This window comes from Camellia sinensis, chromosome 1 (assembly GCF_055761805.1).
Source record: "Camellia sinensis isolate YWXY chromosome 1, ASM5576180v1, whole genome shotgun sequence".
NCBI lineage: Eukaryota > Viridiplantae > Streptophyta > Magnoliopsida > Ericales > Theaceae > Camellia > Camellia sinensis.
This window is the reverse complement of record NC_138961.1, coordinates 148,740,361-148,760,044: the sequence shown is the minus strand read 5'-3', so window position 1 is coordinate 148,760,044 and position 19,684 is coordinate 148,740,361. Positions and strand designations below refer to the sequence as shown.

The window sequence follows — 19,684 nt, the reverse complement described above, 5'->3', positions numbered from 1 at the left end:
AGGCTTCATTTCAGTTAAGAAATGAGAGAGGAATCATAGAGAAAGTTTAGAGAGATTACAGAGCTAAGAATTGGTAAGAGAAAGACATCTTAATTATCTTCCTCTTGCCTGAATTTTGGCTGAATACTCTAGAAGGACAGGGCCAATTTAAAATTTTATTTATTATATTTAAGGCACATGTATTACACTAATTATTCCGTTGATACGCACAAATGACTTACTGTTCCAGAAGATAATTTTTTCATGTTTGAATGTTGCGTTTATTTATTTTAATATTATTCTAAAAAATTGTATATTTAATTGCGTGTTTGGGCTTTTAAATTGTAAATTTTTGTACATAACTTGAGGTATTTTATGAGGCCTTTAAATTTTTGTTGAGCTTCTGTTACCTAGGTTTCACCACGTTCATAATTACAATGGGATTTGTTAAGAATAATTGGAGCATTTGATAAATCATTCATGCGATTTTTGCATAAAAAAGTGAGAGTTGATATTTCAAATTATGACACTATATGGTGCATGCATTCATGAGTTAAGAACTTCTGATATCTCAATGCTTATTTCAAAAATCTCAACACATATTTCATTAGTTAAGAACTTCTTTACTATATATAAATTTGTTCTTCCCTCTTTTGTTAAATATTCTCAGGTGTGGATGGCGTACCACTGTATCGGTGATAGCCACATAACAAAATGTAAGAGCACGACGGCTCAAATTTTTTTTTTTTTTTTTTTTTTGGGTGCAGCCTAGGGCTTTGTTTTTGTTTCTGTATGACCGAGTGCCTTGTTTTGTGAAAAAGGTCATGCCCTATTTTGTATTTAAGCATGTAGGGCATCTACTCGTAATAGAACTTAAACATGTAATGTAATGTTTCATATACTTTACATTCATGACATGCAGTGATTGAATGTAAAATACATTGATTCTTGTAACATCATGGAATGTATGAAATATGTTTTCTAGAGAGTGATTCCAAATTGTCTCTTATGAATCCATAATTATTAATTCACCTATCGTGCTTTGATCAATTATTAGTAGTTAAATTATCCTTATTTTGTATCCTCACTCTTGCTTTTCCTTGAGTGGGTTTGGACCTTGTAAATTCAGGGCGTGACAAGCGAGAACATATATTTATTAAATAATTTGTAAAACCTTTTCTACAACATATATTTATTAATTTGCTTCTTCACCTAATTTTCCTTTTCGAGTTTCTAAACTTTGACAATGAAAATGTTCTATGTCATATCATTGAATAGGCAAAACACAATTGTTTTATGGTTTTGGTTTAATTTGGTATTGTGTGCTTATTTAAATTATGTTCTTGTTCAATGGCAATTATTTTTTACCAATCAAATCTGATTATTATGGTAAGTCAGAATTTCTACCCTGCTACTACCAAGAGGATGATCCACTTCACTTCGTGTACTTGCAAACAGAGAACATGTTTCTGAGGGGTGGTGCGTTGAGTATTAGTGTAACAACCTGAAAGTTTTTCTTCTTCATTGCTTGAGCAACAGGTTGTTCGCTCGAGCGGTCTTGTGAGGCATCCAGTACTTTTGTAGGTCTAAGATTCTAGGAGATGTTGAGGTTCGCTCAAGGCCAGGGTTGGTCACTCGAGCAATCTACTCTTTGTTGGTCTGAATTTCTAGGAGTGTGCGTTCTACGCTCGCATGAAGGTTTCATACCTTGCGCGGTACTGTGTTTCTAACGCTTGAGTGTAGGTTTCATCACTCGAGCAGTCTGTTTGAGATCAGCACTTTAAAAGTCACTTTTTGGTCAAATCTAAATCATTTTTCCTCTCATCATTTTCCTCTCGTTTGTCATTTTTGAAGGTTTCAAGCTTTCTAGCTTGTTTTTCATTTATTTCCACTCATTTTTTTTACCCCTAGTTCCTTATACCAAAATGTAAATGGTGATGAGATCTTTATTTTAATCTAAGCTGATCGTATTTTCATTGTCGTGAATTTTTGGCTTTCTCCTCGTCGCTTCAAGAGGTAGGAATTTATTTCCTCCTTTTCAATACCTTGTCTATAGATAGACATGTGGTAGATTTTTATTGCATTAAACCATGTTTATTATGGATTTTTTAAAAATCATGAAAGAGAGATCTAGGGTTTGATACTTGGGGGTTGTAACTGTTAAATTGGTAGTTGTTTTGGTTAATTGGGGAGTAGTTAAACATGTTTATGTTGAGAAAGGGAAAAAGCCCTAATGTTATATAATTGGCTCAATTGGATAAAAGGGGTAAAGCTTAGTTATGTTATGTATTATGTGGATTGTATTAATGTAATAATTGTTAAAAAGGGAGTTAACCGAGATATTGAGATTGTTTTAAGAAATATATTTTGAGTTGAGTTGGATTGTGATTTTGGTTAACTATGGATATGGGATTATTAAAGAAAGAAAATGAATTTTTGGAACATGGTTGGAGAATTGTGAATTGGAAAAATAAGGAAATTGATTTTGGAAAGAAAACGAAATTATAACTCTTTTGTAAATTGAGAATAAACGGAAGGTTGGACATTTGAACATTTGGTATATGTTATTATTGTTGTTGGGCTTATGTCTTATGAGATTTGGACTATTGTAGTTATGCGTATTAAATACACGTGCTTAGAGGTTTTGTCATTGGTCATCGATGGAGGATGACATTGATGTGTTGAGTAGATTATGTGTATATATTACACTTGTGTTATTATACTTTTAGCATGTCGTGATGATTGGTAATGTATACTGTACAGAGAATGAGAGGTACCATTACCTTTCAACTAGCGCCTAGAGAATTGGTTGCACTTAAAATGAGAGGTACTAGCACCTTCCAACTAGCGCCTGGAAAACTTGGTAGAGGTACCATTACCTTCCAGCTTGTGTTTGGTAAATTGGTGTTTTATTGTGGAAAAGTGTGTCATTGGCTTACTGTACTTAAGGTAGGTAGAGCATAGATTGGTGTTTTAGTGTTGAATCGGTTTACCTGTGTGTATCATATATGGTAGTGGTTTGGTAGATAAGGTCAGGTTGTCTTATATGATTGTGCGTACATTTGTGTATCGAACGAGTTGTTATTATATGTTCTTTATGAACTGGAAAATGTAAGAGAAGGAAAAGAGAACGTATCTATGTCGTTAAGTAAATTGGATGATTTTTGAAAAAAGTATATATATAAGTATACTTTGATTATAAACCATTACATTAATTATATTATATGATATGAAACATTCATAATCATAGCTATTTGTATGTTGTAACACTTTAGGTTCATGTTGGGATCCTTAATTGACTTTATGTTCATTGCTAATCATTTTTCAGCTGATGCCGAGAAGTGGGTCAAGATCGAGGATCTTTTTTATGTGTTGACCACGGGACCTTTTATTTCTTGTTGTAAAATGGTTGAACCCTTTCTTTAATATGTGATGATGCAAGCTTGCGGGCGATTTATTTAATTGTAACTCATGTAGCATTTATTATGTATTTGAATGAGAGAATCTTTATTTATTTATTTATTTATTTTTGTTAATGTATAGAATTTCCACATGTTGTCTTTAGAATTGAATTATAATAATAGATTTGGTAATGGTATCCGAGTAATTATAAGTGGGGCGTTACAATTAATAAGATAAATTATTCACTCTTGCCTATATTTATTTTGCAATAGTGGAAATATATGATTTCAAATAGAGTAATGTTAGAGACCCCAAAAAATTTACCAAATATCTCACATGGGTGTGGGACCCACACAAAGTGGGTCTCATGTGGGTCCCATACTCATGTGAGACATCTGGTAGAATTTTTGAAATATTTACCATTTTTGTTTCAATTGAGTAATGTTAGAGATCCCAAAAATTCTAATAAAAATTCTATCAAATGCCTCACATGGGTGTGGGACCCACACAAAGTAGGTCTTATGTGGGTCTCATGTGGGTCCCACACTCATGTGAGACATTTGGTAGAATTTTTTGTAAAATTTTTGGGGTCTTTAGCATTTTTGTTTCAATTATATGTTTGATTTGCATTATTACTTATAGAATTAAAAATGGGTAAATTATACTTACATCCCCTGAGATTTCTAACAATTACAGAGACCTCTTCTGTAATTTCAATAATTACACTAACCTCTCATATTTTTGAAACTATTATCAAGATTCTCCCAATTCGTTAAGTTAGCACAAACAACATTACTTGGGTGTACAAATGACTGTATTACCCTTTGGTCTAAACGTGAAACCACATGGGAGGTCTCTGTAATTGTTAAAAATCTAAGGGGATGTAAGTCTAATTTACTCCTCTTATCTTCTCCATATTTCTACCTCTGCCAGTTCAAATTTTTTTTATTACTAATTATTTCTCAAAATAAGTATTTTTCATAAACAAAATTCAAAATAGTTATATGTATTTTTAAGATAAATTTTTATTAAAAACAGGTATTTTCAAAATTTTATAAAAACTCTAATTTCTCCAAATAGGTATTTTTCATACCCAAAAATAAATAAATAAATACCTATATGTACTTTTAATATATTTTTATTAAAAATATGTATCTTTTCAAATTTTTATTCAAACGCTAATATCTCAAAATAGGTGTTTTTTACATAAATTTTTTATTACTAATTATTTCTATGCTTACAATATAACTTGGTGGTCTTTTTAAAAAATAAAAATTGACATATTTTATATATATATATATATATATATATTTTTTAATTTTCAAATAAATGATTGTATTCAATTTGTTATATATATATGGCTCTTGATGTGTGGTTAAATGAAAGAAACAAAGATGAAATATTATAATAAAAATTTTAAAAAACTAAAGGCTGGTTTAAGTAAAGTTTAATTTTAATTTTAGATGTAATAAATGACAAATTGATTGAATAGTTTAATATTCTCAACAAAAACAAAAACAAAAACAAAAAAAAAAAAATTGATCTTTAATTCCCTATCAACTAATTTTCATTTGTTGTAAGAAGATTATAGGGGAAATCTTTTTAAGATCCATGATATTAAAATTTTATAAGATAAATGAGATATAATATTTTCATAGTAGTTGAGGTCTCTCAACATTTTTACAAAGAAAATTCGACTCAGAGAAATTTCGCCCCGATTTAGAGAAATTTTAAAATTTCTCTGAGTCAAATTTTCTCTGTGAAAATGTTAAGGGACCTTAGCCAATAAAAAAATATTTTAGACCTCTCCTACTACACAAAATTGGAGAGGGATGTTTCACTAATTTTTCTAAGATTATATTTTATTTTATTTTTTATTTTTAAACTTTGTTAATAACTTAGACAATATTATGTGGAATTTTTTTTTATTACATATGGATTGAAAAATTAAGGACTCAAATAAAGAAATTAAAATTTGAAAATAATAAAGGATTGTGAAATGATATGCAGCTTAATAATGATGGAGAAAAAAATTATAAAGAAAATTAAGAAAGAAGAGAATGGTGGAGCAAATAAAAAGTATATGACACTACTACTGTTGGTTGTAGCAGCAAACATGAATAAAGTGAAGAAATTAAAAGAATAAAAAAAAAAAGAAAATAGAAATTAATTTGAGAGAGAGAGATAGATGGTTTAGAGAAAGTGGATCTTACTTGAAGAGAAAGAAGAATAAGGAAAAGGAGAAGAAAAAATTTTTGAAGAAAGAAGATTGGAAAAAAAAATAGAGGAAAGAAAATGGATAAAAAGAAGAAGAAGAAGATATACACAATAGTGAGTAGTGAGAGGAAGAAGATAATGGGGGTGTTTGGCCTAGCTTTTTTTATCCAACTTATAACTTTTAACTTAAAAAAAACTAAAATAAATTGTTTATTCCAGCTTAATCATACCAATTTAAACTTATAGCAGATTTTTTTTAAGGTAAATAATTTGATTTTGAGAATCTACTCCAAGGGTGCTTCTGATTCTCAGCTAAAGCAGAAGAGGGTCAAAATTATTTAAATGCCCTTTACCAATTTAAAGTATTACCAAATTGTCATTATATAAACCACAAAAATATCACTGTTCACTCAGAGAGAGAGAGGGAGAGAGAGATAGGAGATTTCCGACGGTGAGAATTGATTTCCAGTAAAGCTTTCTCTCTCTGTTCGCCGCTATGCCTTTGTTGTCGTCCCTCCATCGTGATCAATGGTGAAGTGTTCTCCGACTGTTGTGAGCTCTCTCTCTCTTTCACGATCTGAAACCATCGCGATTTTGGCACGAACGACTTCTCTCTTCCTCACAAACCAGAGGTGGTGGCTAAGGCATCAATGGCGAGGGCTTTGCAGACCACCGGTGGCGGCGAGGGCTTCTTGCAAACCATCGGTGGTTGCTAGGGTTTTGCAAAATTGTGATGAAAAAAAAGAAAAAAAAAACAATTTATTTCAATTAACTTCCATTTAATTTTTAAAAAAATATTTCAATTAATATTGAAATAAATTGCACAATTTATTTCACAATTATTGATATAAATTGCACAATTGCACAATTTAAAAAAAGAAATAAATTGCACAATTTTATTTCAATTAATATTGATATAAATTTATTTCAATTAAATAACTTCTATTAAAAGAATTTTATAATATAAAATTCTTTGGTATTATAATAATAAAAAAAAACAATTGTTGCTAATTGATATTAATGAAAAAAAAAGTGAAATAATAAAAAAAAAATGAAATAACTTCTATTAAATGAAATAAAAAAAATGAAATAACAATTGTTGTAATGAAATGTATCAATTTTTATATTAATTAATTATATTAACTTCTATTAATGAAATATATATATATATATATATATTTTAAATTAAAACTGAAGAAAATGAAAAAATAACAATTTTTATATCTTATAAGGGCAAAAAGGACATTACATAGCAAAAAACTATTTTACAACTTATTCAACCAAACACTGCTCTGCTGATTAAATCTATAATCCAACAGTTACATCAAACAGATTAATAGTTGCTAATTAGAATCATAATCTATAATCTATTAAACCATAATTCATAATCTATAATCTATTTTAACAGTTACACCAAACACTCCCAATGTAGACTAAGATCTCATATAGTTGCGCCCGTAAGAATAATAAATAAGGGAGACCTTTGCAATTATGTAAAACCTTAAGGGACATTAGTGCAATTTACCTTTTAATCTTTGTATTGAAAGAAATAAATGATCAAGGGCAATTTTGACTTTCTAATAGCAAAAAGTGTTGACATCATCTCAATTTGTTAAACATTTTACCAGATAAATGATGGAATGAGAAATCTTGCATAGATTCAAAAACAGGGAGAAGGTTAGTGTAATTATTAAAATTATAAGGAAGGTAAGTGTAATTGTCAGAAATCTCAATAAAGATAAGTGTAATTAACTTATCAAAAATTTATCAATTTTGTTAAATAAAATGCCGATCGAAATTTAATCCGAATAATAAAAAATTGTAACAAAACAATAAAATCAAAATCTCATAAATTAGTAATTTTAATCTAATATTATAATTCATCTAATTAAACAGGTGTGAAAGTACGAATTTTAAAAATTAAAACTAAACAATAAAATCTAAATCTCATAAATTAATAATTCTAATGTATATTATAATTCATTTAATCAAACAAGCGTGCAAGTACAATATCTAATTGTAATATTCTTTTTTTGAAACATGATATTTAATGGCCCCACCCTGAAAAAAATCAAGGTTATTTTGAATACAAAGAGGAGTAACTTGAAAACATCACAAAGTAGATATTTAATAGACAAAGGCATGTGGGAATACAAGAAAAACATTGAAAGGCAAAGGTAGGCTACGTGAATGAATTTAAATGGCACCGCACAAAATTACAAAATCCAATTTATTATCCCTTGGTTGTCCCTATCTACACCTGTTGTTGCCCCCCTCAATCACTCATCTCATTTCTAATTTTCTCACTCTTTTCTCACCTCACTTTTCCAAATATTTCCTCATAAACCACCTACCTCAAGTAGTACGGTTAAAAAAAAAAGTTAATTAAAGGTTCATAAGTGATTAGTAATTAGATTACTACTCATAGAAATTTGGTGCGATCAAGCCTGATTGAAGTTGGTTTCAAATCTATTCTGTGGAAAAATAAATAAAATTTAGGGTTAGTTACATTTTATCCCCTTCAATTATTATTGAATTTTCTTCCATCAATTTTAAAATCTATCAAATATCAAAATTGTTTCTCATTCACACCCACCCAACATAAGAGTCTTTTTACCTTTTTTTTGTTTTATAGTTGAATAGTCTAACGTTGTATTTGGTTAGGAGATTTGGAGAGAGATTTAGAAAAGGAAAGGAAAAATGTGTGTGAAATTAGGTGAAATATAGGTATGTTTTATTCATATTTCACCTACCTTTTCCATTTCTCTTTCCAATTCCCTTCTCAGATCTTTCAACCAAACACAGCATTAAGGTATAATTTTAAAATTGAAATGATAAGATGATATTCAGATGGGGTGTTAGCATTAGTTGATCAGAATTAAATCTATAAAATTCGACACAAACCTTCATTATATAAATAGACAACTTTGTTATTTTTATAAAATAGAAACAATAAAGTAATTTCACTTTTAATCTCATGAAATTGGATTAACAAACCCAAGTTCATACCCAAGTTCGATAACACTTTTTCCAAACAAATATAGGTTGTGTTTGGAGAAGCTATCTAAATACATTTTTACCCCTTGTTTTTGAATGTGTTGTTTGTTTGGAGTTTTTAAAAATTAATTTCACGGCTACTTTTGAAAACTCTTGCCAAGGCAAAAAAATTTAGGCTAACTGATCGACCTTCCAAACGTTCGGCAGGTTGACCAGAATAGTGCTATTTTTATTTATTATTTTTTTTACAATTGGCACCTGTTATTTTTTATATTTTAAATAAAAAAAATTAAAAATTTTTAAAATTTTTTATAAGCTTTTAATAGAATTTTGAGTTGTGTGTTTGATTATGAATTTTAAGTTTTTGTATCAAATATCATATGTCACATTAAAAATTCTCCACTCAATTCAAAACTTATTTACCAAACAAATTTTTCACACTCAAATCATAATTTCAAAACTCACTGACTCAAAATACAATTCTATTATCAAATTATATTTAAAAAATTCCACCAAACGCTACCATAATTTTTATGGACTCCACAAATTAACAATCCAATCACTCTCTTCAAACCCCTAAATGGTATAACTTCCAGCCCAATCAACTTATTTAAAATATTTTGAAGGTAAATTATAAATATACGAGATTTGTTGAAAATATGAATTATCTTATTCAGTTTTAAAAATTACAACAATAAAATTATATTAATTGAAATATATTTTTAATATTATTAAAAAATTATTAATTGACTTAATAATTGACTAATAAAATAAATTATTTATTATACGATTAAAATTTTAAAAAGGGGAGCATGACACAAAAAAATATATATATTTTATAAAAATTTTAAAGTTGTATTTATAATTTATCTAATTTTTTTAAATAATTTGGCACAAAATGTTAAGTCTAAAGAAGTGAGAAAGAACACTATGAGAACCGGCCAATGATCTGTGAACATGTCACCCAAAGCCGTCTTTGTTGACTCCGCACAATCACAAGTCTTTATCTTTATCTTTATCTCATGTCAAAGAAAGCTGTAAGAAATTATTTTTTACTCGTAGACGGTGGTGCGCTAATTTGGTATTGATGGGTTAAAATAGTATTTTAAACTTATTATAAATTAACTGAAATAATAGAGTGTGATGTTTTTTTTGTTAAGTTTAGGGATAACCAATCTTAAAAACACTTAAGAAATATCAAATCATAAAGGATAATTTACAAATATATGTTTGTTTAAAATACGAATTTTCTCGTGTAATTTGAAAAATTGTAAATATTTTTTTGTCATAATTTTTTATTTAACAGAATTAATTAAAAAAATAAAATTATTAACTGTTCTCCTATGTAATAATAAAATTACCTGAATTATTATTTGAAATAAATTTTTGATATCATCAAAAACTGATAATTGAATTTATGATATTAATAAAATGAGTCAGTTGTTATGAAATTCAAAATTTCAGGGGACGTAATGTAATTTCTAAAATTATATAAACAATTCGTAATCCACCGGACTGTTGATCATGGGATTAGATGTCTAAATTGAATTATTTTATTAAATTTTATGTTTGTTTAGTCATAAGATTATATGTTTGGATTGGACTATTGAATCCAATGTGTATCATATTTTATTTAATTGTTTACTAGAACTTTTAAAAAAAATTGAATAAATAGAACATCAATAAAAAATTATATAAATTTATTTTAATTTTTAGTTGAGATTTTTTAATTTTATTTTAATTTGAACTTTTAAATAAATTGAACTTTTAATTTTATTTTTAATTAAATAAATTGAACATTAATTTTATTTTTAATTAGATAAATTGAATAAATTGAACTTTTAATTTTATTTTTAATTAGATAAATTGAATAAATTGAACTTTTAATTTTATTTTAGTTCAGATTTTAATTTTATTTCAATTAAATTGAATAAATTGAACTTTTAATTTTATTTTAGTTCAGATTTTAAATTTATTTCAATAAGTTCAGAATAATCTCAATCCTAAGCTTAGACTATGTTTTTTGTATCCTAAGCTTAGACTATGTTTTTTGTCCTACACTCGCTGGGATAGAGTTGTCCTATATATAGGGGACTATTAGTTCGAATGGACTCACAGTCCGGTACAAAATTTTTGAACCAAACAATGAACTATTTTATTCACCAAATTGTGAGTCCTATCCTATACTCACATCTCTCCAAATTGAGAGTCATGGTGGTCAATTAGGCTAGGCCTAGTTGGTTTAGTTATACCTTATGTAGTATTTGGTTATGACTGATTTTTTTTTTTTTATAGTTATTATCTTTATAATAATCAATATAACAAATATCATAAGGGAGATTTATTAGAAAATCATTTTTCAAGTGTTTGTATCTTAATTAGTCCATAACATATTATTGTATTCTAATAAGTCATATTATTTGAATATTTAATCTATCAAATCCTAATTATCATATTTAAAATATTTTATGAACATTTCTACCATTACAAATATTTTTTGAACAGTTAACAATTTGGTTATGTGAACATTCATATTTTACAATGTGAATATTCACATTGACAGTATAAACATTCATATTGATAATGTGAATATTCACATTGATGGTGTTAACATTCACATTACAAAACATTCACACTGTAAATGTGAATATTATTAAGGGTATTTTGATAACTGTGTCACCCAAAAGACTTATTAGAATATAAGAAATTAATGTGGATTAAGGTCTCGTTTGGCATGCGAGTGTTTTAGCTAAAAAGCTAAAAAGTTATTACAAAAATCAAAAAGTCTATAACTTGTACAAAAAAGTCAAAGATTCATTTTTCTCTCTACTTTTTGCATATCTTTTTGTAAAAAAATTAAAAAGTCATTTCAAACATACTAATTTTTTTAACCTTATATTTTAGTTAAAAAATAAAAAAATTATTAAAATAATATATTCCTAAACGAGGCAAACATAAGTATGTAAAAGAAAATTTATGAAAAAGTAGCCCATATCATAACTTACCTATAGTTATGTGCATTTTTTAAATTATTTATATATCAAACTTTGTGCGATCAAGCTTTGATTGAAGTTGGTTTGAAATCTATTCAATGACAAAATAAATAAAATTTAGGGTTAGTCACGTTTTACCCCCTTCAATTATTGTTGAATTTTCTTCATCAATTTTAAAGTCTATCAAATATCAAAATTGTTTCCCTTTCACACCCATCCAAAAGAGGAGTCTTTTTATCCTTTTTGTTTTATAGTTGAATAGTCTAAATATATAATTTTCAAATTAAAATGATAAGATGATATTCAGATAGTATGTTAGCCTTAGTTGATCAGAATTAAATGTAGGAAATTAGACACAAACCTTCATTATATATGAAATAGAAACAGTAAAGTAATTTTATTTTCAATCTCATGGAATTTGCTTAACAAACCCAAGTCCCATAACACTTTTTCCAAATAAATATAATTTTTATGGACTCCATGGATTAACAATCCAATCACTCTCTTGGAACCCTAAACAGTGTAACTTCAAGCCCAATCAACTTATTTAAAATATTTTAAACGTAAATTATAAATATATTAGATTTGTTTAAAATACAAATTGTTTTATGTAGTTTTAGAAATTAAAACATTAAAATTTCTAAAAGTGTTAATTAAAATATATTTTTAATATCATTAAAAACTATTAATTAATTTAATAATTGACTAATGAAAGAAAATATTTATTATGTAATTAAAAATTTGAAAAGACTTAATGCAATTTCTAAAATGACAAGAAAAATTAATATTTTAAATACATCTTAAAAATATATTTATAATTTATTTAATTTTTTTTAATCATTTGGCTCAAAATGTTTAGTCAAAGGAAGTGAGAAAGAACACTTTGAGAACCGGCCAATGATCTGTGAACATGTCACCCAAAGCCATCTTTGTTGACGCCCCACGCTATCACAAATCTTTATCTTTATCTCAGGTCAAAGAAAAGCCGTAATTCACCCGGAATTTTTTTTTTTACTCGTAGGCATTATCATGTGGTGCTCTAATTTGGTGTTAATTGCTGAAAAGAGTATTCTAAACTTATTATAAATTAATTAAAATAATAAAATCTAATACTTTTTGTTAAATTTATAAGGAATAACTAATCTAAAAAAGAAGAGAAAATTAGTCAAATATTCATTTTTAACTTTATATAGTAAGAGAGGTTTAAGATGTTTTTTATTTTTTTTATTTTTATTAACTAAGATTCCTCAATATTTTCATAGAAAAAATTTAATTCAGATAAATTTTACCTGATTCAGAGAAATTTTACCTGACTCAGAGAAATTTCGATCTCGACTCAGAGAAATTATCACAGATAAATTTCAAAATTTCTTAGAGTCGGGGCAAAATTTCTCTGCGTCAGACAAAATTACTTTGAGTTAAATTTTCTCTGTAGAAATGTTGAAGGATCTTAATTACTATAAAAATATTGTATGTCTTTATCTTATAAAATCTTAATATTAGAGACTTTAAAAAAATTCTCAATTTTTTTATAACAAATATCAAATAATAAACGGTAAATTATACATACACCTCTTGAAATTTATTTAAAATATAAATTTTTTTATGTGATTTGGAAAATTAAAATATCAGTTTATCATAATTTTTTATTTAACATAAGTAATTAAGAAATAAAATTACTAAGGCCTAGTTTGGGAATACTAAATAAGTACACTTTTTGACTTTTTATGAAATATAAGTTGGGTTTGGGTTGGGTTTGAAGTGATGTGTTAGAGAGGTGATGTGACTTAAATAAGATGATGTGACTTAAATAGGATAATGACTTTTTGACTTTTTGTCTTTTTTCAATCATGCCAAACTTGGCCTAAGTACTTTACAATATAATAATAAAATTACTTGAATTATTATTTGAAATAAATTTATAATATCAATAAAAATTAATAATTGAATTTCTAATTTATTAATAAAATGAGTTATTTATTATAAAATTTAAAATTTCAAAAGACTATATGTAATTTTTAAAATTACAAAAGTAACTCATATTCATATTTTAAATAAATTTTAAAAAGTGTATTTATAATTTACCCCGTAATAAATGGTGAGAGACAATAATAGAAGAAGAATACCAAATAATCATTACTAATTCACTACCCTTTTTAGTGACTTACCCCATTAGAATTAAAGAGTAGGAAAGCGAGAGGGAAAAGAAAGCCCAATACCAAAAAACAACCCAACAAATTTACAATAATAACCACACACACCCTTGGGAAAACACTAGAAATTCACTTTCATTTCGTACAAGTATTATTTATTACTATATTATATATTTTTGTGGTTTTTCAGCTGTAATTACCAAGTTCCAAGTAGTGATGATGCTGGAGCCTGCAGGATTGTTACAAAATTCAGCTGTCGGTAGCGGAGGAGCCACCGTCACCACCGCCGTTGCTTCGGCCGTGAATCTGGAGAATGAGGAGGAGGGTGGTGGTGGGTTTGGGGAGGAGGAGACAACCAAAGTAGAAGAGGGTGATCGGAGTTTAACCGGTAACCGGTGGCCTCGAGAAGAGACCTTGGCTTTGTTGAAGATAAGGTCTGATATGGACCTTGCATTTCGTGACTCTACTCTCAAAGCTCCTCTCTGGGATCAGGTTTCTAGGTATGTATATGAGTTTCACCTCTCTCTAACCTTTAATTTTCTTTTCTTTTCTTTTCTTTTCTTTTCTTTCTCTAGAGAGAGATTAATTCACTTGTAACAGGAAAGGAGGAAGGAGAGGAGGAAACCATTCACACATAATCAATCTATGGGAAATATATATATATATATATATATCTATACCTATTACTAGCCTACAAAATTGTAGAAAAGAAACATTTTCTTGGCTTTGGAGCTATGAATTCACTGCTCTATTGTCCAGGTTGGATTCCCAATTTTATGATTCAGAATTTCCAGAAATAAAATATATTTATGGGTTTTACTTTACTTCTTGTTTTCTCATTTCCTTCCATCTAATTAATTTTCAGTGTTTGATATAAACTCTCAGGATTCAAAATGGCTCTTCTAATTTTATATTTTGTGTATTATTTGTATTTTCTTGTTCTAGGCTTTGAGTGTCCTCTATTCTTGTTCTTTTTGTTTTATGGAATCTTAGTAGTTACCAAGTACATACATGTCTTATTCAATTTAGAATTCATCTGTGCTGAAATTAAAGTAGAAAGAAGGAAGAAGACCACAAATGAATGAAGTTTTTTTTGGGACTACTTTGTTGTTGTTTTTTCAGGAAATTAGCTGCGCTTGGGTACCATCGAAATGGCAAGAAATGCAAAGAGAAGTTTGAAAACATCTATAAGTATCACAAGAGAACCAAAGAATGCCGATCGAGCAGACAAAAAAGCAAGAGTTACCGATTTTTTGAGCAATTAGAGCTTTTTGCCAGCCAGTCCTCACTTCCATCGGTTATTCAACCATCTCTGACGGAAACAACTATGGCGACAACGGAGATGACAATGACCGACATGGAAATAAAGCCCTCTAGTGTTGCACAAGAACAAGAACAAGAACAAGAACAAGATCATCATCAACATCAACATGTTACAATTCCTTGTTCAATCCCAAACCACCCCACTAGCAGTGCAGCAGCAGAGCTCGTGATGTCTACCTCTACATCGACTACATCGACATCTGGAAAAGAATCCGAAATCAATGGCAAGAAGAGAAAATTTGTGAATTACTTTGAGAGATTAATGAAGGAAGTTTTAGAAAAGCAAGAGAAATTGCAAGAAAAGTTTATAGATGCATTAGAAAAGTGTGAAAAGGATCGAATAGCGAGAGAAGAAGCTTGGAAAATGCAAGAATTGGCTAGAATAAAGAGAGAGCAAGAGATGATAGCAGAAGAAAGAGCCATTGCAGCAGCTAAAGATGCAGCTTTGATTTCATTCTTGCAAAAGATTTCCGAGCAAGCAAGTCCGGTGCAATTGCCACAAAACCCAACTCCAACTCCAATTCCTGTTTCAATTCCAATTCCACCTGAGAAAGTTAATGAGAAACAAGGGAATGATATTATTACTGAGAATTCTACTCAGGTTATTAGCTCTTCGCGGTGGCCTAAAGCAGAAGTTGAAGCTTTGATCAGGCTTAGGACTAATCTTGACTTGGAATATCAAGACAATGGACCTAAGGGCCCTCTATGGGAGGAGGTTTCATTGTCAATGAAGAAGATTGGTTACAATCGGAACGCAAAGAGATGTAAAGAGAAGTGGGAGAATATAAACAAGTACTTCAAGAGGGTAAAAGACAGTAATAAGAAAAGGCCTGAAGATTCAAAGACATGTCCATACTTCGAAATGCTCGAGTCTATCTATGAAAGGAAGTCCAAGAAAGTTGATAATTCAGATAATTCTGGTTGTTACTCAAAACCTGAGGACATTTTGATGCTAATGATGGGCCAGCAACAACAACAGCCACCACCGCAGCAGCAGCAGCAGCAACAACAACAACAACAAAGGCCAGAATCATTAACAGAAGATGGTGAAAGTGAAAACACTGATCAAAATCAAGAAGATAACGGCGGTGATGATGACGACGACGATGACAATGGAGACGATTATCAAATTGTTGCTAACAAACCCTTTTCCGTGACAAACATAGAGTGAGGAGGAGAGACAAGATGGAGAAGCTTTTCAATCAAAGAGGCTGAAGTGGGTGTGAATCATTTGAGAGGTGGGGTTGGGTGTTGGGGCAGAGTCATTGTAGTAGTGGCTGTCCCTTGAAGATGTGGGTCAGATTCCCACTGGCTTGAGGTGGGGTTCCGAGTACTACATTTGATATAATGGATGCATCCTATTGGAAGTAGCAAGTTTCTTGGTATATATACTAGTATATATTCATCAATCATTATCATCATTTTATTAGGTAAATAGTATATATAGAGGAAGAATAGTATGGTTGGTGTGTGAATTTGTGATGTAATAAACCCCATGTGTGTAAAAGTTGGAAATGGTTGGTTGTATTTGTTTGTATCAATAAAGGCTATTCATTAAAAATTATAAAACAATGAAAGGGTAGTCACGGCATTATCTGCGGAGCAGCCAGTTTAACTTAAAAATGTGTTTCGACCTTTTGGATTGTTTCACAAAAATATTTTTGATTATTATTTTTATTTATTGTTTGATTTTGTTGATTTTTTTATTTACAAGTAACAACACAATAAAAAATAATGTCAGTTTTGATGGAGTGGATTGGAATTTTGTAATAAGAAAGAAAATGAAAAATAGAAGATGAATCATGAGACAAAAAAAAAAAATTTATTTTAAGGTTTAATGCGTATTGTTCTTATTAATAAATTTACATTAAGATATAAATATAATATGAATTAAAATTTTAAAATTTTAAGTGGTCATATTAAATTATTATTTGGGTGCAAATAGAAGCACCCTAAAACTTCTCATCTCAAACTGAGCTTAAAAATTAAAAGGGTACTAACCCACAGATTCCACATACAAAGTTCAAAACTCATTTATTCTCCAAATAAAATATTTGTACCAATTAATCCTATATATTTTTAATTGTTACCAAAAAAATCTACTTTTTTACTTTTTTATTTTTAAAGTTAAGGACGTTGCAGAACTCATCACTGTCGAACTCGTTGAACTTTCGTCAAACAATTACTGAAGGTTTGTCAGAATATTCAACATTAGTTAGAAAGTCGCTAGAGTATTCTAAACGTTGCCGTTAGTCGTCGGAATGTCCAGAACGTTACTGGACTTCAAAAATATCGCCAAAGACTTACCAAAATATTCAGAACATTGCTAAAAAAATAAAGAAATAAATGGAAAGATTAGAGAAAAATAACATAACAAAATTTATTAATATTGACAAATTGCAAGGGAAAAAACATAACAAGAAGAAACAATAGCAATAAGAAAAAAACATAAGTTGCTTTTCAATTTATGTAGGGTGTAAGTAAATAATCTCCTATATTAATCGAACTACAAAGCATGCCTTGAAATTGTAAAAATTTCACAGTTTAACCGCATTATTCTATTAAGCATTTGTTTTTATTATTCAAACTGAAAAACATGTTATGAAATTACAAAATTTTGTAGTTTTAAAGCATATTATGAAACTGCACAAAAATTTCACAGTTTTAAAGTATGATTTATTTCAGCACTTGAAAAATTTTATAGCTTTCATCATTTGTAACTAAAACTAAAAAATAATTTGTTTAAAATTTGAAAATTTTCTTTATTAAAATAGGAAAAAAGAAGTGTGTAACAGAGAAAAAGAAAAAACAAACTGAGAGATCGAATGAGAGACACAAACATAGAGAGATGATTGTGCTTGGCAACATTTTTTGTTTAGATCTAGCTAAATCTGATGTAGATTTACTATAAATCTGAATATTTCGGTGAGTCTTGTCTTGTGATCTTGGCTAGATTTGTGTATATTTGAGTGTATTTATATCAATATCGCTGAAAACTCATCTCATTCGTCGTCAGTGAGAGCAAAGTAAGGAATTGATGGTTGATGGTTGTCAATAAATCCTAATTGATGGTGGTCATCAATCGCTAGTTGCCAATAAGTATATATCAAAAAATAGCGCTAGGACTTTTGAGTCTATACAAAAATTTGTGAACTAAATAAAACATGTGTCGCGTAATTTGCCCAAAATTAAATGAGTTAAAAATAATATATATTGTCATGTCTTCAACGTGTTGGATTGGACAAGTTGGGCAACCCCACGGCCACCCCTAACTCTAATCTGCAAAAGAAAAAAATTCTTGGTAATTTTATGGCAAGTTTATGTGGTGTTTTAATTGGATTTAACTAGTAAAGTAAATTATAAATATATCTTTTTAGATTTATTTAAAATATGAATTATTTTTTGTGACTATGAAAATTACATCTCATCCTTTCAAATTTCTAATTACATAACAATTAACTCATTTTATTAATAAATTATCAAGTGAATTAATAGTTTTAATAATATTAGAAATATATTTAAATTAATAGTTTACATAATTTTATTATTGCATAAGAAAGTAGTTAGAATTTTTTTTATTTTACTTTTATAACTGTATTAAATAAAAAATTCTAACAAAATATATTTATAATTTCTAAAATTATAAAAAATAATTTATATTTTAAACAAATTTCATAAATGTATTTGTATTTTATCCTGATTCTTCCCCCAAAAGAGTCAATAAGTGCAGCCTCTTAAGTGGATTGATGCAAAGCTTCCATCAGTAAGGGGTATTATTTTTGGACTGGCCCACGAAAATGCCTGCCCTCCCTCAAGCGATTCTATTTAAACTCAAAATATATTTCAATATGTTCAATTTAAATTTATAAATTTTAATTTTTATTATATTTTAATATAAATTTATTAATAAGATCAATACATATTAAATTTTAAAATAATTTTTTTTTTCTTATGGTACACTGTGATCACGTATTTCTATTCAAATCTCTTTATCTTCTTCCTTGAGAGATTAAGGGTATGTTTGGTTTGTGTTTGAGAGATGTGTTTTAGAGATAAAAAGTACGAAAAGTTGTTTGGTTTGATTTTTTTCAAAAGATGTTTTGGAAAATTATTTTGAGAGAAAGTTTTGGAAAAAGTGATTGATTTGATGTGTGCGAGAGAGAGATTTGTTTGGAAAACTTGTTTGGTTTACAAATTTTGAGAAATTTTTTTGAGAAAATTTATTTGGTTTCATTACTTTTAAAAACATATTTGTAGAGAAAATTTCCCAAAAATTTTTCCGAAATTCAAACCAAACGAACCCTAAATTTTTTTTTTCTTCTTCATCTCCCTTCAAAATTCCAATTTACCCTGCCAAAACTCATTATCATCATCAATATCATTATTTTTTTTATTATGTTGAAACTCTAAACTCTAAAAGAAAATTTGAACAAAATCAAATAATAGATGAGAGTAATAACCAAAATAATTTTTTGAAGCAACCTATTAAAAGAAGGTAAGTATTCATATAAAGGAGTTTTACAATTTTTGTAGAGCACTATTAATTATTTTTTATATCTTTTTTTGGACAAAAATTAAAGGGTTAAGTAATTAAATTAACAATAACATATTATTGGAGTT

The 19,684-nt window shown here is 28.3% G+C and overlaps 1 protein-coding gene across 2 annotated transcripts; it reads left to right on the top strand.

Annotated features, from left to right (window-relative positions):
- Positions 1-12,381: 12,381 nt before the first annotated feature.
- On the top strand, positions 12,382-16,636 carry LOC114298872 (trihelix transcription factor DF1). Of its 2 annotated transcripts, XM_082886761.1 has the most exons (3): positions 12,382-14,241; positions 14,342-14,500; positions 14,864-16,636. In XM_082886761.1, exons 1-3 carry the CDS (start codon positions 13,958-13,960, stop codon positions 16,233-16,235), a joined length of 1,815 nt encoding a protein of 604 aa, XP_082742887.1. In that variant the 5' UTR covers positions 12,382-13,957; the 3' UTR covers positions 16,236-16,636. The 2 variants fall into 2 exon arrangements, with proteins under 2 accessions (XP_082742887.1, XP_082742893.1); XM_082886767.1 differs by lacking the exon at positions 14,342-14,500.
- The last annotated feature ends 3,048 nt before the right edge of the window (positions 16,637-19,684 follow it).

Bases quoted from the DNA above. Each gene is read 5' to 3' on its own strand.
- LOC114298872 (XM_082886761.1), top strand. From the start codon at position 13,958: ATGATGCTGGAGCCTGCAGGATTGTTACAAAATTCAGCTGTCGGTAGC. The intron at 14,242-14,341 runs GTATGTATATGA...CACTTGTAACAG, and splicing joins CTCTGGGATCAGGTTTCTAG to GAAAGGAGGAAGGAGAGGAG. The intron at 14,501-14,863 runs GTTGGATTCCCA...TTGTTTTTTCAG, and splicing joins TTCACTGCTCTATTGTCCAG to GAAATTAGCTGCGCTTGGGT.